At 45.2% G+C, this 25,841-nt stretch overlaps 1 protein-coding gene across 2 annotated transcripts in view; it reads right to left on the minus strand.

Moving 5' to 3' along the window:
• The window catches only part of GRIN2A (glutamate ionotropic receptor NMDA type subunit 2A), a 364,835-nt gene extending 345,333 nt beyond the window's left edge, over nt 1–19,502 (minus strand). Inside the window, exon 1 of one of the 2 annotated variants that reach the window (XM_060122862.1) lies at nt 19,074–19,502. In XM_060122862.1, coding sequence (XP_059978845.1) covers nt 19,074–19,487 — 414 coding nt within the window. In that variant the 5' untranslated portion in view covers nt 19,488–19,502. The remainder of the gene's footprint in view (nt 1–19,073) is intronic. The other variant, XM_060122863.1, reaches the window with a different exon arrangement.
• Between the last annotated feature and the right edge of the window lie 6,339 nt (nt 19,503–25,841).

Consider the following 25,841-nt stretch of genomic DNA (forward strand, 5'->3'; position numbering starts at 1 on the left):
AAGAAAGTATATTTGTTGGAGCCAGTGCAGCTAGCTACAGCTTTCCCACTCCTGGTCTACGCTGGCAACACGGCCTCTCGGGCCGGTGGACACAGCTTTGCTTTTTCAAACCACATATACCAGGCACTGGGTGGGGGCTGGGGGGAGACGGAAATGGCTACAGCAAGGATAAAGAGAGAAATAAGCTCAGTCGTATGGGAGGACATTCTGTCTGTGGGGCACAGGAGGCAGAGGAAGGCAATTGCTTCCAAACTGAGAAGTGGAAAACACACCTTGACATTCAAAATTCAAAGGACCTAAGACAAAGGAGGGCTAGCAATGACCTGTTTTGCATTTGTATTTCTTTTTAGAGTTTTCAGGGTTTCCTTAGGCTTATCACGTTTGATCTTCGTAAGAACACTGAGAGGTACATCAACCAAGGTGAAGATCAACACAGGTGAGGGTGGAGGAGGGAGGGAAGAACTCAGTGACAGAGTCAGAACGAGGGGCAATGTGGAAGGAAGAGCAAGATTCTCGAGTTCAGCTGATGAGTACAGTACGGGAGAGAAAGAGCGGGAAGGGGATGAGGAGCAGATTGCGGTGATTCTTAGGTGCCTGGCTAAGGGTTTAAATTTTACCCTGGAAATAATGGCGGTGTCACACCAAAGCTTCAAGAGTGGAGATTAATATGCTCAAAGCTCCCCTTTGGTGGTGTGAGCGGTGGTTGATAGTGAGCATATGGGCAGGAGGACTGGAGTCAAGAGTCCAAGTGAAAGGTGATTGGGACCCAGTGACACAGAGAGGAAGGTGGTCACCTAGAGTCAGGTAGTTAAGGAATGGACAGATCCAGAGGACCAGATGTGGTACCAGAGATGGTTTGTCTTACACAAACAAGGCACAAAACAACATTAAAGCACATAGGGTAAAACTGATTCTCTTTCAGTCGTTCTAATTAGTTGATGAGAAAGTCTCATTTCGGTGCTAACAGATCTTCAACACCTTTCTAACACTTTCTAATGCCCTTTTGAAATGTTAAGCCTTAGTACGAAATAGCACCTAGTTATATTTAATAGCACTTCTGTGTTTCCTCTTTTTTATTTTTCTTTTAAGATTTGTGTGTGTGTGTGCGTGAGAGATTTTGTTTGTTTGTTAGTTTACTGTTGCCATCTATTTATGGCAGAGGAAACTGGTTTCTATTTTTTGTATTGATATAGCATTTCCTTTTAAAATTTATTTTAAGATGTAAAGAAAAGCACTGTAGGAAAAAAAGTAAAAACAAAAAAAAAGGTCAATCTTCAATAAGTTAAATGTAGCATTACCATGTGACCCAGCAATCTGTTGGGTATATACAGGTGTTCAACAACAAAACAGGTTGAAAGAATTGAAAACAGGTGTTCAACAACATAAAATGGTACACAAATGCTCACAGCAGCACTATTCATAATAGTCAAAAGGTGAAAACAACACAAATGTCCATCAATCGATGAATAGCTAAACAAAGTGTATTTATACACAGTGGAATATTATTCAGACATAAAAGGGAATAAAGTACTGATACATGCTACAACATGGATGATCTAGATCTCAGGTCATGGCTGTGTGGCTGACAATTTGTATTTTCGATAGCACTACTTAGAGGCAGAGGTATGGTCAGGGAACAGAACCTTTCCTACATGCAACTGAACCATAGATTTTGGCTACCCTAATGAATTCTTTCAACCAACTACCCTAACCCAAATCAACCATAAAACTTAATAGATTCGTTTACGAGATAAAAGTTGATCTCAGTGTATTTTGGAGAAATGCTCAAATTACCAGAGAGCTCATTATTAATTCGTTCTTCCTCTTTTCTCTTCCCCAAGTATCCTGAATTTCTTAACTCTTTTTTCCCATCCAGGTCCAAGAGCAATGGGGAAACTGCTCGTGAAGAATCTGGCAGAGGCACATTAATTGTTCAGACAACTCCCCGTGAGGCCATGTGTGAGCTACATGAATCATCCCTCTCAAAAGAGTATTAAGCGCCTATGTGCACAAGCGTCTGTGCCTTTTGCAATCTGCTTAGTGCCCTTACTCAGTCTGCCGCAGCACTCCTCAGCTGCCAGTGAAGCCAATGGAAAAGTATTAACATCCTCACACACAAAGTTCTGCTGGGGCTTGACACCAACCCCCAAATAGGAGAACAGATCCCACTGGATGCTGGCTAGATAAAGAGGCAGGAACATCAACTGACACTTGTCTACTTAGAGCTTCGAAGGTTTTGTGAAACACGGGGCCCAAAGTGTAATGAAGACTTCACTTGTTAAGCACCTACTGTGTAGATGGTATTGCACAGTGAGCAGACCTCAAAACCCAGAACCAGGGTTCTCATCCAGGGAACATTTAGCAGGTCTGGAGACATTTTGGTTTGTCACAACTGGGGCTGCAGGATTCCACTACCAGAATCTAGTGGGAGAGGCCAGGGATGCTGCTAAACAGCCTACAATGCACAGAACAGCCCCCCACACACACATTCCAGCCACCACATCAGCAGTGCCGAGGCTGAGAAACTCTGCCCGAGAGCCAAACTAGAACTGGGTTCAAATCCTGGCTCTACCACTTACCACCTGTGTGCGTTCAGACACACACCTTAAGTTCTCTGGGCCTCAATTTCTTCATCTGTAAAATGGGGATGATAATGAAACCTACTTCATCGTGCTGTCGTGAGGATGTGAAGTGTTAATATGTAGGATATATTACTGTTAGCATAGCAGGTTCTACTTTATGTGCCAAGCAAGGTGCTATACACTTTTCACAGGTAATTACTGATCTTTACAACAACCTTGCAAGATTGGTATTACTATTCATGTATTTTATAGATAAGGAAGTTGAGGCTTAGGATAGTTAAGTGACTTGCCCAAGGACACAGAGCTAGTAAGCTGAGGAGCCAGGTTTTGAGCTGTCTGGATTCAAAGCACATACTCTCACAGGATTTTCCAACAGAGGAATGCATGGCCCAGCAGTACACACACCGAGAGAATAAATACAGTAGAACTTCCTAGAGCATCACTTTCTCGTGACTCCTTGGTGAAGGGAAAAACTGACACATCTTTCTGACAAGTCACTTTACAATTACTTTGGCTTTAATACCATCATAGTTACATTATGAGATGGGCTGCATAATCCCCATGAATTTCTACGATAAAGCACAGAGAGAAGGCATTTGGGGCACAGCCTGCCCTCCAGGGTATGTTTACCAGACTTTCCCCCTGTATTGGTTTCCTAAGGCTGCTGGAAAAAATTACCACAAACTTAGTGGCTTGAAGCAACACAAATTTGTTCTCTTACAGCTCTAGAGGTCCAAAGCCTGAAATGGGTCTCACTGGACTAAAATCAAGGTGTCAGTCAGAATGGCCATCATCAAAAAATCTACAAATAATCTACAAATAATCTACAAATCTACAAATAATAAATGCTGGAGAGGGTGTGGAGGAAAGGGAACCCTCTTGCACTGTTGGTGGGAACGTAAACTGATACAGCCACTATGGAGAATGGTATGGAGGTTCCTTAGAAAACTAAAAATAGAACTACCGTATGACCCAGCAATCCCACTACTGGGCATATACCCTGAGAAAACCATAATTCAAAAAGAGTCACGTACCACAATGTTCATTGCAGCTCTATTTACAATAGCCAGGACATGGAAGCAACCTAAGTGTCCATCGACAGATGAATGGATAAAGAAGATGTGGCACATATATACAATGGAATATTACTCAGCCATAAAAAGAAACAAAATTGAGTTATTTGTAGTGAGGTGGATGCACCTAGAGTCTGTCACACAGAGTGAAGTTAAGTCAGAAAGAGAAAAACAAATACCGTATGCTAACACATATATATGGAATCTAAAAAAAAAAAATGGTTCTGAAGAACCTAGGGGCAGGACAGGAATAGAGACGCAGATGTAGAGAATGGACCTGAGGACATGGGGAGGGGGAAGGGTAAGTTGGGATGAAGTGAGGGAGTGGCATGGACATATACACACTACCAAATGTAAAACAGATAGCTAGTGGGAAGCAGCCGCATAGCACAGGGAGATCAGCTCGGTGCTTTGTGACTACCTAGAGGGGTGGGATAGGGAGGGTGGGAGAGAGACACAAAAGGGAGGAGATATGGGGATATACGTATATGTATAGCTGATTTACTTTGTTATACAGCAGAAACTAACACACCATTGTAAAGCAATTATACTCCAATAAAGATGTTAAAAAAAAAAGGAAAAAAATATAAAAATAAAATCAAGGTGTCAGTAGGACTGTGTTCCCTCTAGAGGCTCTAGAGGAGGATCTGTCCCCTGGCCTTTCCCAGCTGCTTAAGGCTGCCTGCATTCCTTGGCTCATGGCCCCTGCCTCCGCCTTCAAAGGAAATCACTCCAGTCTCTGCTTCTGTCATCCTATCTCATCTGACTCTCACCCAAGTCTCCCTCGTATAAGAATCCTTGTAATTACACTGGACCCACCAGATAATCCAGAAGAATATCCCCACTTGAGGATCCTTAACTTAATCATATTTGCAAAGTGCCTTTTGCCATAAAAGGTAATGTATTCACAGTTTCCAGAGATTAGGACATCTTTGGGGGACCGCTGTTCTGTGTGCCATACTCCCTAAGGCTATTGGAGTAAAACTATTTAGGAAGCACTGACGTCCTAGAAGTGTTCTAGGAAGGATCCCAAGACAAGGACTCAGTTCCTCAATGTAGGAGCCCCGCTGCCAGGACAGAAACCTTACAATGAGAAGAACAAAGTCAGTCTTAGAGAAGATGGGGGTCTGGGCTCTGAGCTGGAGCATCTTAACTCCCTCCCAGTACACGAGCAGAATTAGAGCACTAAGGAGGCTTGGAATTAAGCTTGAAGTACCACCCAACCTCTCTGTATTGGTTTGCTAGGCCTGCCATAACAAAGTGCCATAGACTAGGTGGCTTAAACAAGAGAAATTTATCTTCTCACAGTTCTGGAGGCTACAAGTCTGAGATCAAAGTGTCAGCAGGGTTGGTTTCTTCTGAGGCCTCTCTCCTTGCCTTGCAGATGGCCGTCTTATCCCTGTGTCTTTATACGGTCTTTCCTCTGTGCATGTCTGTGTCCTAATCTCTTCTTCTTATAACAACACGAGTCACATTATATTAGAACCCATTTTAACCTAAATATGACCTCGTTGTACCTTACTTACCTCTTTAAGCACCCCATCTCCAAATACAGTCACATTCTGAGGTACCGGGGGTTAGAACTTCAACATATAGTTTTTAGGGGGACAGAACTGAGCCCATAACACTCTCACAAAATAAACTCCAAAATATCCCAAGTTCCTCCTACCCTCAGATGAAGCCAGAGACATGCCTCATTTCCCTGGAAAACATTAGGATTTGAAAACCTCTACGCACCAGGATGGGGAAGGAGAATTTCCCATTCTAGAGGAGGGAGGAACGCCACAGACTCTACACAAATCAAGTACACGATCCCACTAAGGCACATCCATGGCCATCTTTTGAAAGTTGATCTTTAACAAAGCTCATTTATGCTTGGATTATTTCCAGTAGGTTACAAGTTTATTTTTGTGTTTCTGCAAGCAACCACATCACACCCCAAAACCAGAGACTGAAACAGATCCTTTCATTTAATGCCAATGAAAACAGGAGTTGCTTGGGAAGGTCTTGCCCTGGAAGACAAGGAGCAAGGGGGTGGGAGGTGGGCGCCGGACGCAAAGCTGGCTTCAGCTCCCATGCCTGCCTCTTACCATGGGAGGGAGGCATGCTTGTGGAGTACAGGTGGACAATTAACTCACAGGAGAGAAGGGAAGAGCACTGGGCTCAGAGGTAGAAGTAGAAGAAAGCACATTTCTATCCATATTTCAAGAAAGGGAACTTCGAAATGTTTTCAGCCCCACCTCCCCATTTCGGGGCATGGTTTGACATATGGCAAAGGAGACAGCCATCCTCTTTCCTGTCCTGGAAAACCACTGCACACACTTTGGCATAAAAGACATAAGAGATCTCACTACTACTCTAGTGTGATATCAAGCTGATACACACAGGTACAACAGAGATGGTTATTAACATACTGAAATGCCTGGGTTCTGATTGCCACAGCCTTCAGGGCCTTCAAGTCCCTCTGCTACTCAGCCCCTCCCTCAGGAACCGCCCCCCCCCCAACCTTCTCATAATCAGTCACTAGAGGACTAATGCCTGGCACAACAAGAGCTCCAGGATATTATGAAGGAGGAGTCTGCTGTGATTCGTCACTGACTGTCCTAATCCATTCAGGCTGCTATAACAAAATACCAGAGACTGGGTGGCTTCTAAACAGATATTTCTTTCTCACAGTTCTGGAGGCTGGAAGTCCAAGATCAAGGCACCAGCAGCTTCAGAGTCTAGTGAGGACCTGCTTCTTGATTCACAGACATAACTCTTCTCATTGTGTCCTCACATGGCAGAAGCTCTCTGGGGAGCTTCTCTGGGGTGTCTTTTATAAGGGTGCTGATCCCATTCATGAGGGCTCCATGCTTATGACCTAATCACCTCCCAAAGGCCGCACTTCCTAATACACTGGGGGCTAGGTTTCAACATAGGAATTTTGGAGGGATGCAAACATTCAGTTCACAAGAATGATCACGCTGTACTAGTGGTTAAGTACTTTGAAGATCCTCCACACCTGTTAATAATATCAACCCTAAATCCCTCGTACTTTCATTTAAAATTCATTTCACCGCACCCACCCCTGCCATGGAAACAGAGAACATCTATTCCCTGCCACCCATGCAATATCCCTTTCAGATTGCAGGGCACTTACTGTCACATCCTTACTCTGCCTTCACTTTTCTAGAGAAAAGAACAAACCGTGGCTTCACATCCCCACCGTGCACCACAAAGCCTGTGACATGAGCACATCTCCAGCCAACTAGGACATAGTTCTGTACCTCACCTCCTGGCAAATCTTAACAGTCAAGTCCCACAAAATGATTTTCTGCTGGGAAATTTTACATTTTAAAGCAATTCTTGAAACAACATTGATATAGACACACCGGTTGAGCAATGCCTGGTGACTAAGAATGAATAATCATAGAACTCCCTGCCAGGCTTCAAAATATTTATTATTTTTTAGAAATTCAAATTATTTCACTGTACTTTATATTGGAATCCATCATTTTCTGAGGTTTTCCATTTACACAATGAGAAACATCAAAGAGGTTAAGATGTGCAGCACCTAGTGAGTATAAAGATGTGACATGACTAAATTAAATATATTTCACAGAAGGTGTCATAAAAGACATGCAAATTAAAACAATGAGATAACATTTTCACAGAGCCAACTAGAAAAATTTTTGTTTCAAGTGCTGGCCAGAGTTAGGTGACAGAGATACTTTACCATAGCTACTGGAAATGTCAGTGGTCCAATCTTTCTGGAAACCAATTAGCAGTAAAGGACTGTTTAAAAAAATAACCACAGCTAATATAAAAGTAATCTAATAGATGCACATGTTATAGGATTTGTGAGATTCAGAGAAGTATAAAGAAAATAAAAATCATCTTTGATCATCACATCCACATCCTCATCATCCACAAACAGCTGCTATTAATACTTTGATATATACCCTTCTGGTCTTTTTTTCTATATTTTATATACAAACACATATAAAATATACATATTGATTATGTAACTTCATACATAGCTTTTAATTTACTTAACATTGTATCATGTAATTAGTATGTAATTAGCATAACAAATTATTTGTAAGTATTTTTATCTGCTACATTTCCTATTCTATGGACACATCGTGATTTATTTGATAATTTAGATTTCTTCATATTTTTTGCTATTAAAAACAACACCTCGGGCAAACAGCTTTACAAGAAAAAAAGAAAAACAGTTTGTAACCATGTGTGGGGACGAATGTTAACTGGACTTATTGTGGTGCTCATTTTGCAATATATACAAATATCAAATCATTACATTGTTCACCTGAAACTAACATAATGTTATGTCAATTATGCTTCAATTTAAAAAAAGAAAAAAAGAAGAAGAGTAAGTAAGGAGAAAAAAAAAACGAGTACCAACTACCCAAGGCGAAAACCAACAGCAATTAACTAAAGTGCAATTTGACCTTAAAGCTTGGGTCTTCACCAAAGCCTGCCATTTTCAAAATCCCATTGGTGGAAGCCATGCCCATCGGCTGGCACTAGAGCCACACCAATCATATCATTTTCTACAGCTCACACCGACTTCCCATAGTTCTGGCTCTGTTCACTCATCAACCAACACTACATTTCCTCAGCCCCACAAATAGCTTTACAACAATTCACTTGGAAAATAAGGGGTCTTTTTTCCTTCAGCCCTAAGACTATAGACATACAAAACAATATGGATTTCAAATGCCACTCACTCTTCCTGGCAAGAATTTCCTAATGTGGAAGAGACAAGATAAAGCAGGAGACATTCCACTGTTTGTGACAACAGAATAGAAATCGGCAAAAAGCTCAGTGTTTTGATTGTGAGAACTGCTGTCCAGAAGAGAATTCAGGAGTTGTCAAAGCATCACTGGAGCCTGGCAGCCTTGAAAGACACGTTAAGAGGAGGGAAGCGGCCTCCTCCACTCCATGGCTCATCCTCTGCCACGCTGGATGATGACCTGCAGGGCAGGCACGTGGGTCACGGCCTCTCCTGGATCAACAGTTGTTGACTTTGGCTCTAGATCACAGCCCTCTAGGGCATCTTCCCTGACAAACCCCCCACCCTCAGACCTCTGAGCGAGGTTCTCTTCTATATATGCTCACAGCTGCCGAACTGTCCCAATCATCAGTGCATCACTCTGGGATTTAACTGCAAGTCTCCTCCAACTAGATTCTGAGTTATTAATACATCAAAGCAAATAATGTGATCACAGATATTATCTACAGAACATTCGGGCCCAGGTTAACAGGCTCAAAAAATGTTTGAAGCATGAACGTGTTCATAAACCAGTAAGTAAATCAATTCCAAGGAGCTTATGAATGGGTTTCTGAGGGTCTGTGTGCCCCTGAAATTGCACAAAATATTGAACGCATGCTCTTGAATATGCATTCCTCTGAGGAGGGCCCATAACTCTCATTAGCCTATAAAGTGATCATGACACCCCCACCACCACCAAAATCACTCCACATTATCTTAAATTCCTTGGGTGAGTAGGCAGGCCTAGCTTTGAGCGTGAGTTTTTATTTTGCTTGGGAAAAATAGGCACAGTTGGGGACCAATTTAAAGTGACTAACCTCTTTCAAGTCAGTGAGATTTAAAAGAGGAAAGGATCCTTGTACCATACCAACTTCAGCAAAAAAGTACAAAGGGAAACAAACTACCATTCCAATTAACATTTTTCCTCTTTGAATTGGTAACATGGTCACCTCCATGGAGAGAACAGGGCAACTGAGGATCTGCCGTGCATTCATTAAGCAAATATTCTTTCTCTGAATGATGCATTGTATTATTTGGAATTTTTTTTTACTCTTCACGTGAGTACCTGTTTCTAATAAATGAATAATTAGAAAGAAAACATATCCATTTCCATCTCATGGAAAGTTGTAAAATTTGAACAGAAAGGCAAAGCGTTTGGAAAGAATTTGGGGTTGTGTTTCTTCCTTGGGAGATGTGAGGGGAAAACAGAAAAAGCGGATAAACAATGGAATAGTACCCAGAGCAATTTCAGCCATGAGCAAATGTTCGAAACACAGGGGAGTACAACAGACAAAGGATAATTACCCAACTGAAAAATCAGAGAGAGGTCTGGCTATCTCTTTAGGGTACAAAAGTATTACCACAGTAACAGGTGCAAAAACATGAATATACTTTAATAAATAATTATGACTAACTGAATGCAACTGCGAAAACTTCCCTTTTCAAGATCATTGGCAATTATTCTAAACATCGTCTTCTGAGATGTGCTTCTTAGCCAAACACATTTCCACTAGTAAATACGACGCCGGCTGACCTACTTATGTTTATATTTATATATGTGTGTGTGTTGATATATACATAGGTTTTCTGCTTTTCAAATACGGTCTACCCTTCAGGATGATGTAAAGTCCTTTGGGGATTTGAGGTGATGATGCAGGGATCAGAAATTCCTCCCCCATGCCAGGCACATTTATACTGAATTACTCACACTTACAGAAAGTGAAGATGTTGGTTTTCAGCCAAATCCAAGGCCCTGAAGTACCAGGATTTGGGGGTTTTAAGAGGTGGCCCAATCCAGTCTCGCCAATGTGAGTCTGACTCTCTATCCTGCTCCTGGCAGTCATTCTCGGCTCAGTCAGGTCCAACAGATACATTATTCTATGAAACATCACAGTCTTCTATTAGAGACCTAATTGCCAAAGCTTATTCTTCATAACAACCTTAAAATTTCATCCTCTGGAATCAGTTCTTTCCCCAGAACAAAAAAATTCAAAAACATTAAGACTTAACCTTCTTAATTTGTAAAGGGGTTGTAATACCCCTTGTAACAGCCCATGGGGTATTTGAGCACATCTCTCACGTCCTCTCTGAGATTTCTCTTCTCCAGGCTGAACTTTCCTAAATATTTCTTCTGAGACTCTTATCATATGTTATTTAGATACTACAAAACCTGGAGGCTCTTCCTCTGGGCACACTGAAGTTTTTCAACATTCATCATCAAATATTACCCCCAAGAACTAAGTCAAGTCTACAGATAATGGTGTTAGTGTTGCTGGAGACAGCATCTGGTGTACCAGGTTAGCCACTGCTCCTACACCTCTGCTAACAGAAGTAAATTTTGCTCCAGTGACAATTATCCATTCTTAGAGAAGAATCTTTATTATTAATTTCTATCAGTGATGTTCAAGGGGTGGCACATGACCCAGTTCTGGCCAATGAAATATAAGAGGAAGTCTGCTCTGCTGAAAGGATAGAGGGCCTAGAAGAAAGCTTCTTTTCTCTCTCTTTTCTTCCTTTTATGAATGCTGGTATGTGAAGATGTGATGGGTGGAACAGAAGCAGCCATCTTGTGACCAAGATGAACCAGCAGCTGAGGAAGGCAAAGTAGAAGAATGGAAAGGACCAGAGCCCTTGATGGGTTATTGCGATACTAAACTAGACCTGGGGCTCCTTGTTAAACAATAAAACTAAATGTCTTAATAGTTTAAGCCAGCATTGGTCAAATATTCTGCGACTTGGAACAGAAGGCACTCCTAACAACAGAAAAGGTATAATGGAAATATTACCTCTTTGGATTTGAACATTATATTTCTGGAGATGTGGCCTTTACTTTTTTAAGAGCCCTATCACTCCTTGGGATCTCCTGAGCATCTGGTCAACGCAAAACAAATGTGCAACTAAACAAAAACCCTGTAATTGAGGATCACAGTTTCAAATGCTTGCAGAGACGATGCAGTTAACATAAATATGTGAATCTGGCCAGATGTGAGATAACAGGGAGCAAGGAGGGCTGTAGGGAACTTGAAAATGCATACCTCTCCCAAAGACATTAAAATTCAAGCATTTTAAAGTACTATGCTGGTGAAATAAAATACTAATGCATCTATGAGTCACATTCAGCAGGCAGTCCACCGGTTCATGACCCTTACAAAAATCAATCTCAAGTGAGCTGGAAAGTCACATCTCCCCCTTCCTGTAAGAATGTACATCCTTCTTAAACCCTTCAGTGCAGTCTGTAGTATGGGTTCACCATTTTGTTCTGGAAAGACAGTTTTGAATTTTAATTCCATCATCCAACATCTTAATCATTTCAATTAAGGCAATCAGATTATTAACATCAAAATCTATTGCCCTCTTGAATCTAAGCCCCTTCCCTAAACCAACTGGATTTGCAATCATTACCTTGAAAGGATAACAAAATAAGAGCAAAAGAATAAGATCACAAGGCTTCTTTAATCAAATATCTTTGGGGCTGCCAGGGTCCTCAGGCTATCTCAGAGCCACTTAATCCTTGGCAGAAAGAAAATGAGAAACTATATATGTCCACACCCTAAAGCCCTAAGCCCAGTGCAAACATGTGTTCCAATTGGTGTAGTTACTTACAGTAAAGGTCACTGAGACGGTCTCCTCTCACAGTCACTTTCACACTGGCCACACTTAGTCTTCCGTTTGCCAGGATAAAGCTCAAGCAAGTCTTAAGAACTCAAAAAAAGCTTCTGGTTGTCCCAGTTAAGAAAATATGAATCATTTCATGTTGGACTCTCCACTTCTAAGAGCTCTATGAGAGTCATTCCCAGCTTCTTGCAGGGAATACCCTCACATCACCACATCACCCTTCAGGCTGTTATAATATTATTATAATATATAATATATGATAATATGATAATATTATTATCATTTTATTATAATAACCCTTCTGGTTATTAAAAAGTACATGTACTTTGGAGAAAAACAAAAACCACACAGTAACAGTAGCATTCCTATAGTAAGTATTTATTATGAGTCAAGCACTAAGCTACATATTCTATATCCAGTATCTCATTTAAATCTCACAACTCTAAGAAGCAAGTACTATTATTGTCCCCATTTTAAAGATGAAGACACTGAGGCTCAGAGACATTAAGGAACTTCCCCATGAGCACCCGGCACCTGAATTTAAACCCAGACATTCTAACTCAAGGTGCAACTTATAATATTAACCGTGCTATAATGCCACTTTTTAAAAGATGAAAACAGCCACGAATCTACCCCTCAAAGATAACTACGGCTCACATTTTGGTGTGTTTCTTCCCAGTCTCTTCTTGAAGGTGATAAAATTTTCAGAGCTAGAAAGAGGCTTAGAGATAATATCTCCCTAAACTCTCATTTCACAGAAGGAGAAGTTGAGGTAGAGAAAGCTGAAGAGCCTTTCTCAAGGTCACACTGCTGTTTGGAAACGGAATTTAGGTTGTCAGATTTGTTGTCCAAGGTATTCTGGGGTCTTCTGACTTGAGTTGGTTGATAGTGGCTTCCTAGAGGACCGTGTTGAGAAGGGTTTAAGGCCTGTGGCCGAAAACGACAAAATGCTACAGTAGGTCAGTGATGGTGGCCGTGAAAGTAGCGGCACGGCCGTGTGCACACCCCGAATCTGCCACCTCCCAAGGAGAAGTCCTGGGAGAGAAGAAGAATGATCGGGAAAGGCCCTCTTAACAAAGACCACCTACTTTCTTCACCAACATCAGGGGTCTCAAACCCCAGTGCCTTCAGGACCAAGTCCGTAACATAAATGAGTGAAGTGGGCAAGCTGGAGCCTGAAGAAAGGATGAGCGCCAGCCCCATCTAAGGAGGGAGGAATGCTATTCATCTCCAGCAAACTATCACCGTGGGGAGAAGTAAGCCCAATGTTACCAGGCCTTCTGATTTTTCCAAAGAGGCATGAAATTTGGATTTTTTTTAAAATGTGATATCACCTAACTTTAAAATGCTGGCAACTAATTCAAATTTAAATAATTAAGGGGGAGTGCAGAACAAACCAAGCACATTAGTTAACAACATTATAACTGTTCCTTTTCATGATGGCCTTATCAGAAGCCACCAACACCCTATTACAAACCTGAGACCCTCCCTCTCTCATTTTCTCTCTCTTTCTCCCCCTCGCTCTACCTAGAGAAGCACTTTACATCTGAGGCTACCAAAGAGAAGATGAACCCTCCAACCCCACCAGACCACATCTATCAAGGGTCCAAGTGATTGCCAGTGACCCCCAAAGGTAATCACGTGGGAAGGTAATCATGTGGGAAGGTAATCATGCCTCTCGGGGTGATGCCTGTTGCTCTCCAATGCCTTCTGTGAGGAGGAGTGGATGACTGCATCTGACACGCCTCCCCACTCTCCCAGGAACTACCCGATGCCTTTAGAGCAGGAGCTGAGTGGGCTCCACCAACATTCTGATGTGCAGGTCTCCCCTTTCCATGATCTTTCTGTGTTTAATGGGAAGGCCCATCACTCACATCCAAACTCAGAGCTGCCAGGTTACAAGAGCACCAACCTCCTGCAGATGAGCTGTTACTCAGCAATGCTACACAGGCCTTTCATATGGAAGCCCCCAATTTCTGTTAATCCCCAGGATGGCTAGTGATTATCTGCCCACTAGAGAGAAGAGGAGACTTGGCACACACCTATGAAATCAGTCAGCATTGGGGAACAAACACTGCATGGAAAGCCCTAACCCACAGCATGGTAAAAGTTCTTCCAGAAACTGCAGTAAACTGGCATCGAAACCAATGACTTGAATCATTCAACCACCAAATATTTACCGAGAAACAAATGCAAAAAGCAAGATCAGTGCAAGGTGCCAAAAAGAACATACATGTGGACCATAAATCAACCTTACTAAAGGTAGAAAAAAACAGAACAGTTCAAATAACTGTGGTATAAACAGAACATTCTGCAGCCATTTAAAATCATGTTTTAGAAGTTTATTTAATGATAAGGGAAAATTCCAAGAATACATAATCAAGTTTGAAAAAAAATAAAAGCAGGTTGTGAAATATAACTGGGTCAAAATCAGAGTGAACACATTCAGTAACCCCCCTCTTCCGCTCCTAAGGCATAGAATTTATAGATAAATCTTTAGATATTTCACAATTTATATAGTGCTGCTTGAAAATAAAGGAATCACAGATCAAAAATGGAGGGGACTCCCTAAAAATAAATGAATCAGAAGATGAGGCTCTACAATTTCAGGAGGAATCAAAGTCTGTGGGGGAATGGGTCTGATATGAGCCATGGGAGCAGAGGTCCCAACATCCACCCAGGGGAGAAGGGGCAGAACTGGACAGAGAACCATGCTGCTAGCTGTGAATAAGGATGGAACGTCTGCAGCATCCACCACAAGTCACAGCCACAAGGATGCCCCTGTATGCACGGGGCCAAAATAAAATCACCTACGTGAGACGAGGGCCTGAGCCTGCATCACAGAGTATATAGAGCAGAAAGAGAGCTCTGAGCTGAGCTGTTGACAGGAGCTCTGGTTTACAAGCACACACGCTTACAGATATAGGGCAGAAGAAGCCATAAAACTGCCTTGAAAATAAGTTCACAAACAAAAATTAGAGAACATATGAGGATATCCAATGATCAGACTCTACAAAATGGAAGATTTCACACCGGAAGAAGAGAAGATGCTAGAGCAATCAGAGAAGGACTTCATAATAAGTATTTTTTAAATCCTCAAAGGCACAGAGAAGGGATTTACAACACAAAGTGAAAAGAGTTTTTCATAAAACAAAACTAACCAAAAGCAGGAAGGGATGAAAAGGGACCATTATGTATCTTAGAAATAAAGCGAACCATTGTTGAAATTTAAAACTCCACAGATAGGCAAAATAATAAACCAGACACAAATGAAAAGAGCTGGCTAACTGGAATATAGAACTGAGGAAACATAGCACAAACGTATCACAGAGAGAGAACTTAAAAAAATGTTTAAGATACATGGAGAATTGACAGAGAAACTACACAGACAGAGAAAAGAAAGAATGTTAGAGAGGAAACATCCAACAGATAATGGCTGAGATTCTTCCAGAATTCAAGAAAAATCTGGATCTTCTAAGAAAGCCCAAAGGATTCAATGTACAATAAACAAAACAATATGTACATACAATACAATCCTGAATTTAAAACTAAATACATAGAGCTTAAAAGGAAAGAGACCCAAGCGTCCACAGTGGTTACCCGTGGTGATAAGATTTAAAGAGAGATTTTTATTTTCTTCTTTAAGCTTTAATATACTCTCTAAGTGCTCTATAATGAAAAGAATTATTTTTATAAACTGTCTGTGTTGGAGGAATATCATTATTTCAAATGTACATATTCACTTTTTAAAAAATCTGTCCTCAAGGAACTTACACTCCAGTAGAGGAGATGAGGTATGTATAGAAATAATATATAAAGCAAAACCCACACAGTAACTGACATGGATGGATGTAGCTAAAATGTAAGCCTTGCCTTCTCCCCCATGAAGCAGTGAGGAATAAGGGGGGAGGGCAGGAGGAGGTGAGGACACTCAGCAGAAATGTATAGGTCTAGCATCTGCGCTTGATTTACCAGGGGCTGGTACTACAACCAGAGTGTATTTCATGTGAACGGGATCAAAATGGCCAAACCAAGATAACATTAGAACTTTATCTACATTAAGCATTATTCTCGCCTCTAAATTAATTATATTTCAAGACCACCCAGTGATAAAAGCAAAAATTAACATCTCCGTTGTAAATTAACCATAGAAATCTGCCACTTAGCACATTTTCTATTATTACAAAGCTTTGTTCTTTTTTTCAAGGGTCAAGAAGACTGAGGAAAAGGTAAAAACTGTGGGGAGAGGCTCACTTTAACTGATAATCAAATTAACTGTCATTGTAATCCACAGGGACACTATCATGTTACCAATTTAGATGTGCAAACAACACAGGTATGTTCTGGGCTTTACCGAATGAGCATCATCTTAAGAGGGGACAGAGAGGTCTTATCGGTTTGGGGAGATTCAGATTCTGTGGCCATAACACCACTGGCACACCCAACCAAACAAGATGGAGTTTTAGGCAATGCCCACGATGCTCCTTCAGAGTCAAACAAACTGCACTCAGCATTCAGCTCCGCAAGAAACAGGTGGCAAAGGCACAAGCCAACTCAATGTGTTACTAATGGAAGGAAGGGCTGTTCATATCTCAGACAATCTCTTTCCTTTTTTAACACAACCAGGTTTCTCAAAATACCACTCTTTAACTCAACTCCTCTCAACATCACCTGTACATCCCACACATGGGACCCAACATACACCCAATGTTATCCCACTGACTTCCCTGACTCCCTGCCATCAAGACCAACTTGGAAAGCCCCAACAATAATGAGGAATATCCAGTTCCTTTCACCATTTTTGAGCCAATGGACCCTTTCATTCCTCTCCTCTCCATCCCTCTTAAATCCCTCTCTAATCTTGACCTCTCTGAAAATGTCCTTTCTCATCTTCCTCTTGCCCCTTCCTGACTCCCTTTTTCTTCTTTACTCTTAAGTGGGGTCACACTCTTGTCCAATCCCCATAAGGCAGTTTCATTCTACAGGAGGGGAAGATGCTTCCACCCATACTCCCTGGACTTCTCAAAACTCCCTTCCTAGTACCCCCTTCAAGGGAGAAGCAACTGCTGGTCTAGTAAGTCAGAGCCTGACATGGACAGGGTCACTGCATATGAAGGGGATGCTCAACTATAAGTCCACTTCTTTTCCTACTTCTTTGCCTACAGTTGGATGGCTAAGTCAGGTAAGAGCCGAGCCCCACACCTGCCAGCCCAGCCTAAGCCTCAAGTCACTTCTCCAATTCATTTTTCACCATATTTCTCCAATGATTGTGCTGGGCCCTAGTCTATTCAGAAATTTCACTTTCAAATTTGGCTACTGTTTTTTGGAGGCTGTTGCTCCTTCCGTCAAAACTTCAGAAGGGAGACGGAATTGGTGGTAATATTTAAATCCCAAAATCACACTCCAAAACACTGCTGGACAATGTTATTCTTCTCCTTCAGGCCTTCATCAGAAACCAGAGGACCAGAAAACCAGAGATCTAGTTCCATCACACACCAGGTGGTCTTAGCTACGCCTTTAATTGCTCTATGCCTCAGTCTCTTCATCTGAAAGTTACAGGATGCTCTAATGGCCTTGCCAGTTCTGAAATGGTCATATATCAGTGGCAGGACATGGCTGTTCCCTATTTTTTTTCATCCCAGAATGGAGCCCCCAAAACTGAGAGATGGCTGGGAAAATACTCAACCACACATAGGAATCCTGCTAGGCTGCAAACCATTTAAAATGAATGTTTAATAAGATACTGCATCAGTTGTGTACTTCGGCTGAATGTGCTGCAGCCCAGGAGACCTGAAAGAATTAATACGGTTCCCAAAGGAGCTGGTGGGAATTGCTAAGGCAGAAGCAGAATCTGATTTGATGAATGTAAAAGTGCTTTGAGAGTGTCAGAAGAAAAGTGCTATGACAAATGTCTGCTTGCTCCATTAGGATGTCTCCTGCTATCTAAGGAACATGCTACAAGAAGGTCCCAGGTCTGGGGACCACGGCACACAAGTACACTCACCCTTCTCTTCCTGATCCCCTCCATTTCTTTCCCGGGGCTTAGATAGAGGCACAGAGCACCCACAACACCAACCCTTCCCTTTTTTCTCATTCTTCACCTTGCTTCACCTTTCCCACCTGCACTTCTGTACAATTCTCAAACTGGGCCCTCAAAACATCTCAGTCAAATCTTCAAACCTCTCTCCCCTCTTCTCCACAGAAACACTCCCAGCTGGTCCACAGAAAGACCCTCCCTCTCACTCTAAGCCAAGAGATCTGGACATACCTTCCTTCATTCTGACACCCTCCGACTACCTCATCAAAACCCATCCTTGGGAGCCAATCCCTCCATCTGAGGGCCTTGAAGCCCCTGTCAGTCCCTCGCAAGGAACATGTAGGAAAACACCAGACCCTCCATGCTCTGGGTCTGCAGTCAGTTCTCCCACTCACGGCCACTCCCCTGGAGAGACACGGTCCTGTGTGCCTTTAGCCCAGGGCTTCTCAAACTTTCCACCCTATTTCCCCTAATTGTAGAGATCTATGGAAACATGACACTTCTCTGCCTTTTTCTGCTTTACCTAAAAACTTTGCATTTTATTCTACAACATTCCCATGTTTGATCCTTTAAAAATAGTTTTAGCTGCTTACCACCATAGGGGGAAAAATAGACATTTTCCACAACACAAACAGGTAAAACTAATATTATAGGAATATAAGCCTTATTGTTTCACGTGCTCCCGAGCTCATCTCTGTGCACTATTTGGAAATCTCCAAGCATTCCACCACCCCATCATACTTCTGCATTTCCTGAGTTCTTCCTGGCACACCCACGGTGTCTCTGAGTACCCAACTTTCAGAAGCAAGGTAATAAGCATTTCCATTCAATTCCAGGTTGAAGAGGCAGGACCTGGTTCTCACCAGGGTCAGTGGTCACAACCCCCTTTCAGATTAAGACAGAGGTCAGGGGCTCCCGAAGACCTGCGGTGGCCACCATATGATTGGCACATGCTCCAGTCCTGGCAGCCCATCACCTCCCAGCCTTACCTTGTCAGCCATGATCATAGATGAGCCCCCGTGGATGCCCAGGATGGGGATGAAAGTCTGCGAGGAGATAAAATCCAGCATCTGGGCCACGGCCTCCTGGTCGGTATCGTCCCCAAACACCAGGCCGTGGATGCGCGCCCCTGACATGAGGTCACACACGTGCGTGATGAGGCTCTTCGGGTCCGTGCGGTTCATCAGCAGTGCTACCACGTTCAGGTCCAGGGGCAGCCCTGCTGCCTGCTCGGGGCCCCAGAGGTTTCGCAGTTCACGCTCCGTCACGTCGTGGCTGTGACCCAGCAGCACTGCGATGTTCAGCGCCGGGGGACCCTTCTCCGCCGCCGCGCCCTGCGCCGGACCGCGCCAGACCAGAAGGGCCGGCAGCACCAGCAGGGTCCAATAACCCAGTCTGCCCATAGTCGCCACTTACGGTCCCTGCAAGGTGGAGAGCAAGAGTGAGGGCCGCGGTGTGCGAGGGTTCTAGACGGAAGGATTTACCGACCCAGCCCCTTGCTCTAGGAGCCAGGTATAGAAAGCACCCCAGCGAGAGCTGTTGGAGTCACTGAATCCATTCCCCATCCTCGAAGCCATCCACGTCCCTTGACCCATCTCCAACTCTATCCACAACTCCAATCCGAGCTAATTCTCCGTATCTGTCCCTAAATCCATCTTCGCATTCAGCCTCCTCTCCATCTCCGACTCTACCCACGTCTCCCACCGCACCCGCCAAGTGGGACCACTTGGATCACTGCCCCTGAAAGTAAGCTCACACCCCGCCCCCTGCTCACTGGGAGCAAACTACAAGCCAGCCCCGGCATGCATGCGGAGGCTACAGAGCGACTCCGCAACCCTGCTCCCGCTCTAAGCTAGTTGGCTGACCCCGCCCCCTGCGAACCCGCGGGGTTCAGCACCCACCTGCTCCACTGGACACCCGCAGCAGACCCCGCACCTCTCCTTCAGGGTACACCCTAAGCGCATGGAAGTGAGAACGCTCGCTTGTGCGCCCGAGAATCCCGCGTGCCTGGGGGAAACTTACGGTCTGCCCCACCTTGCGCAGAGGGGCCATGAAGCGATTTTCACTCAAGTGCAAGCAGCCCTAGGACCAGCCCCCTACACGCACGCGTGCACACGCGCGCGCATATGTACACACACACACTCTCTCTCTCACGCGCGCCATGTGCAATGCAGAATTCTGGAGACCAGGCACGTTCCCCCAGCAGACCGATGCGTGGGAGCTGGCAAAGAACGTGCGTGGGGGGGGGTGGAGGGGCGGGGGGAAGCTTGGCTCCCAAGAAGCTCTCCGACGGACGTGAACTGTACAGCGCTCCCCCACTCACCACCCCAGGCTTTCCACTTCAGGTTCTGTTACCAAGTCTTAGGTGCACGTGGGCAGTGGGCTGCACACCCTTACAGGCACGCGCGTATTTCTGCGCACATCCGCAGGCCGCAATAGGGGAGCCCACGGCCATCCGGAATCCGCACATGTCCTTAGCCAGTGCACATACATGTACCGCGCCAGGTGCACAGCCGCGCCTGTCTGCAAATACCAGCACAGTCGTGCACGCGAGCACTGGCACGCGCCCCTCGGGCCGGGCGCTGCTGAAACCAGGGGAAGTTAGGGCGAACTCGCACCGGCCTCGGCGTTCTTCGGCTGAAGCACCGCGAGCGCGGAGCCGCAGCGCCCCCTGGTGCTCCTCCCGCGCCTTGCTACCGGTGCTCCCTCTCCCGCTTTCTCTCTCCCTCTTTCCCCAGATCTTTTCTCCCGCTCTTCCTCCGGTCGAGTCTTCCTTCTCCCTGGCCCACCGAGCCTAGGTCTCCCGCTGGGACGTACCTGTAGCCGGAGAAGGTCGAGGATGCAGTGGGGCGCGCTGCGCGCACGAGCATCTCGGCTGCCTCAGCAGCCACCGGGTTTAGCGGGTTACCGCATGCTGCGGCCCCCGCGCGCTCCACTGGCTGTCCCGCGCTGTCCGCATCGCCCCCACGGGGGGCGGCTATCCCAGCCGGAGGCTCTGCATCAGGGCTCTACCAGGGCAGAGAAGAGACGGAGAGGCAGCGTCAGCCCACGGGCCGGGGGAGAAGGATGGGGGGACAGGCTGCAGTCTGCAATGCTCACAGCCCCTCTGTGCGCACAGGGGTCTCGACCGGAGATGTGAAGCTGAAGCTCCGTGCCCGAGACGCCCCCAGTGCGGATCCTAAGACCCTGTGGCCGAAATGGAGAGCTCCACTCTGGGGCGCACAGGAGAACCCGAGCCCCAGGTTGGCCACCCTCGAGAAGCTAACACAGCACCTCTACCCTCACCCCCTGCCACCTCCCCGGCGCCGGCTGCTGGGAGTTGTGCGGCCAGGAGCTGCTCAGCAAGGGGTGGTAGGGAAAGAAAGAGGAGGGAATGGGGGTTGAGTGGGGGGACTGGCTGAGTTTGCGATGTGCCGGCAGGGGGAGAGGGGGAGGGAAGGACTCCGGCTCCCGCGGTACCGGATCCCCGAGGGAGGTGCGATCTTTCCCACGCAACGACCCTCTTGCGGTCCTGCCGCCCCCTCCTATCAAGGCCTCCCACCGTCCTCTTCCCAAAGGGGCCGCCCAGGCCCCGCGTCCCGCACCGGCACTCACCGCAGCCTCTCTCCACATAGTTCTCAGCAGTGGCCGCCCCTGGTCATCTCCAGGGCTGATGGCTGCGGCCGCGACTCTCAGCGCTCACCCGACCCCGTGCTCCGGCTAAGCCCTCGGCGCCTCCCTCCAAGAGCCTGAGCTCGGCTTCCTGCCCCACTCCGGACAGTAGCTGCCCGATCCTCTGAGCGCACCCGAGAGCCCTCTCCGCAGCCCAGGCTCCGGGCTGGTGCGTGTGTGAGGGCGAGTGTGTGTGTGTGTGTGTGTGTGAGTGGATGTGGGAGCGCGCGCGCGCGCGTGTGGCCGGGGATCCCCGCGGTCCCCGGCTGAGAGAGGTGCGCGCGGGGGAAGGCAGCTCTCTCTAGCCCTTAGCTGCGAGGCCAGCTCCGCGCCAGGCGTACGTTCAGCTTCCGACTCCCCGGCGGGAGTCCGGAGAGCTCCTGATCACCCTGGTTCACAGCACTGGCAAAACCGGGCTCCCGAGGCGTGCTTCTGCTGCGGTCGCCTCAGAGGAAGAGGAGGAGGAAGGCAGGGGCGCCCCCACGCCAACTTGGGGACTTGTTCTCAGTCGGCGAGACGCAGCAGCCCCCGCGAAAGCCCGACAGGCTTGGAGCTCAGGCGGGCCAAAGAGTCTCCCGTCAGCAGCCGCCCCCCGCGGAGGCCGGTGGAGGCAGACCTCGCAGTCCCCCCGCAGCCGCAGCGGCGCAGAGAGCGGCCACCGGCTTCCGGAGCGCACGGCGGCGTTAAGGCCAGGATAGGCGGCTGGCTGGAGGCGGGGGCGCCTGCGGAGGCGCGCGCCGCTGTCCTTCGTGCTGAAACCACGCTCTCCGCCCGCTCCCGGGTGTCTGGTGCGGCTGAGGAATCAATTATTCAGATCTTCGTTACCGCTTCCTCCTCCCCCAGTGCCTCGCGCTGGGTGCAGCAATCCCCCTCCACGCACAGGCGCGCCGACACACACACACCACAGAATCTGCTCCAATGCTTCTCCCTGTGCCTCGCCACCCCCGAACAGGAACCCACTCCTCTGATCTCAGGGAGCCAGAATCCTAAAACTAAAGACAGCTCTATATCCTCCACTTGCTTCTTTCTTGTTTTCTAAGTTATACCAAACCAAAGTCGCCCTGAGGCTGTCACTTTTAAGCTACCAGCAGGGGCAAGCCAGAGAGCACGGGGCTGCCTGGGTGCGTGGGGCCTGGCTGGCTTGAATTCTGGTAACTGGGTATGAAAAGCAATGCCAAATAAGGACCTTTATCCCTTTTAAACTCAATTGTATCTCTCCTTCCAACACTCTGCTTTTCTCCCCTCAGGCCCTGGAGGGAAAGAGGTCTTAAATTGTACGGGGTTTTGCAATCACTGTTCTAACCCTGCATCCTCCACTTAATCAGCCTGATTGCTAATCCGGAAAATGGGGAGGACAGTAAAAAAGATCAACTTCTCAGGGTTATTTTGAAAAGAAAATGAAGCAGCTCTTGGTAAAGGAGCCACCAAGGTCCAGCACATAGTAGGTGCTCAATAAACTACAAGGTGGCCTGAGACGGAAGGGACTCCTTCCAGGAATGCAGATGTGGCTACTGAAATGGAAATAGCAAAGAAGCACAGTTCCTGGAGACCTATGTGTTTATTACTAAGCTGGTGGTTGTATGTTGAGTTCTCCAGAGTTTTATCATCCAAAAGACAGAGAAAGGATGGGAGAAATACTGGAGGGTAAATTAGAATGGGGAGTTGTGTGATATAAGACAAAGAATAGGAAAGTGTTCCATTTCTTGAGGCTGTAACTGGGCTGAGCTGGGTTAGGCCCATCCCTTGGGTGGAGATGATCATTTCTTGGACTTTGGCACAGGTACAGGACCCTAATTTGGGGACTTACAGGGAAGTTAGGCTTTTTCTATTTAAATGAGGTATAAATTATACACAATAAAATGCATATCTCTTAAGGATTCAGTTCAAATTTTGAAGTTGTATGCATCTGTGTAGACCATCACCAAAAACAAGGTATAGAATATTTTCATTACCCCCAGAAAGTGCCCTTGTGTCCCTTTGTTGTTAATTCCACTTCCTCCCAGCAGAAACCACCAATATGATTTCTTACACCATGTACTAGCTTTGCTTATTTTCAAGCTTCATATAAACAGAATTCTACATTGTATATTTTTTTGGTGACTTTTTTCACTTAACCTAATGTCTGGGAGATCCATCCATGTTGCTGCACGTAACAGCAGCATTTTCCTTTTTATTGCTGAGTAGCTTTCCATTGTATGAATACAGCACACTTTGCATATCCAGTCTCCTATTGATGGACATGTGGGTTGGTATATGTGGAGCTTTTTAAAACACTGATGCCTGCACCCACTTCAGAACTTCTCCATTACAATCTCCACAGGTGGGGCCAAGCATGTTTGTTTTAATTCCATAGATGATTCTGATGATGCCCCGGTTATTAACCACCGTGCTTTCCATCCTTGTATATCAGTGCTGACTCTAAAATAGTCTTTGATGAAAACTATTGAGATGGAAAGTTTGAAGTTATTCGTGACCAGACTTGCAGAAAGGTAGATCAAACAGGTGTGACCTCTTTTGAATAGAGAAAGAACCCAAAAGGTGGTGGCTAGTCTGGAGTTTTGAAGGAACAGTCTAAGGAACAGGCAACTGGAGTCGCCCCAGGCTGGACATCTCCCCAGTGTGGAGAACCACTTAGGATCAGGTACCTAGAACTCCATCACATTGTGGATGGAGACTGTAACAGTGTATGTCATCAAGACCACTTTATCCTGTGCTGTGATGAAAAGCTAAACCCACCACACAGCTTAGGATGTTGAGTAGGATTTTGCTACTTGAGACTTTGAGATGGAGAACCTTCATAGCAGCTATGCTGACAAAGGCTATGTCCCCAAAAAAGGCCCCCTAGTCAACAATATTCTGCAGTCCATTTTGCCATTTGCTTTTATCACATTATTTACATCATTAAAGTAACTGAACTAACCTAGTCTGGTCTTAAGGAACAAATTGTTTTAGTTGTTCTCAATTCAATTGATTTATCTTCAAACGCTCAACTAAAGAAATGACCCCCAGGGTTGCCATTTGCTTTGAGCCACTTAAACACTGTGGTTAAAAATCAAGCACCATAACACACCATTGTAAAGCAATTATACTCCAATAAAGATGTTAAAAAAAATTTTTTAATAAAAATTTTTTTAAAAAATCAACCACCATATCATATCTATGGGAGAGAACTAAAACAAGCCAATCATTGATTATGCATCTCAGAGGAACTCGGTAAAGAATTATAGCATTTTGAAGCTAAAGACCTTTAGAGACTATTGTGTATGGTGTATTTTCTGTTCTCAAGTAAGTCTGGGGAAATCTGCCTACCTGAGTAACTTTAAGGTGAATTCTTATCAAAGATCGGAGATGTTTTGCAGTTTAAAAAAATGTTTTTATTAGTCTGGCAATATTCTAAAAGAAATTAATCATGGAAAACTATTACACATAATAGCTGCTACCATCCGCGGGAATACTATTTCTTTGAATACTTTTTGAGAATCAGTGAGCTGGCCCAACACCTTTATTTTGCATATGGGGAAAGTGAGACTCAAGTGGGACTTTAGTACTAGGAGAGACAAAATGCTAAAGACAAAATTTGGAGCAGGATCCAGAATTTTTGCTTTAACTGTCTGCTGTGTAAAATAAAATTGTGTGTGTGTGTGTGTGTGTGTGTGTGTGTGTGTTTGCATTCTACAAGGTTATTGGGATCAAGGCAGTATGAGAGAGAAGGATAGAGCAAAAAAATATTTGGGGGGTGGGGGAGTGGAGTAACCTAAACTCCAGACTAGCCACCACCTTTAGGCATTGTTTTGCCACTGGTGATCTACCTTCACCATCCCTCCAAATTCCAGCCTATGGGCACCAACACTTGAGCTAACCACGGTCCCGGCCTTTTTGACCTTGTCTTTTTAGTAGTGGCAGATGTCCCGTGCCAAGGCAGACAACACTAACGAATTCTTCAAGTGGTTCTCTCAAAGTTTAGATTGACCTTCACAAGCTTGCTCGGTTCAAGGTGTTCTGGGTAGCCCCATCCACTGAATAAAGTTGACTCCAATTTGCCATTTCTAACTTAGCAAGTTCCCAGAGAGTCCTGATTTCAGCACAACCTGACTCTGATTCCCTGT

This window comes from Lagenorhynchus albirostris, chromosome 15, assembly GCF_949774975.1.
Source record: "Lagenorhynchus albirostris chromosome 15, mLagAlb1.1, whole genome shotgun sequence".
In the NCBI taxonomy this organism is placed as follows: Eukaryota; Metazoa; Chordata; class Mammalia; order Artiodactyla; family Delphinidae; genus Lagenorhynchus; species Lagenorhynchus albirostris.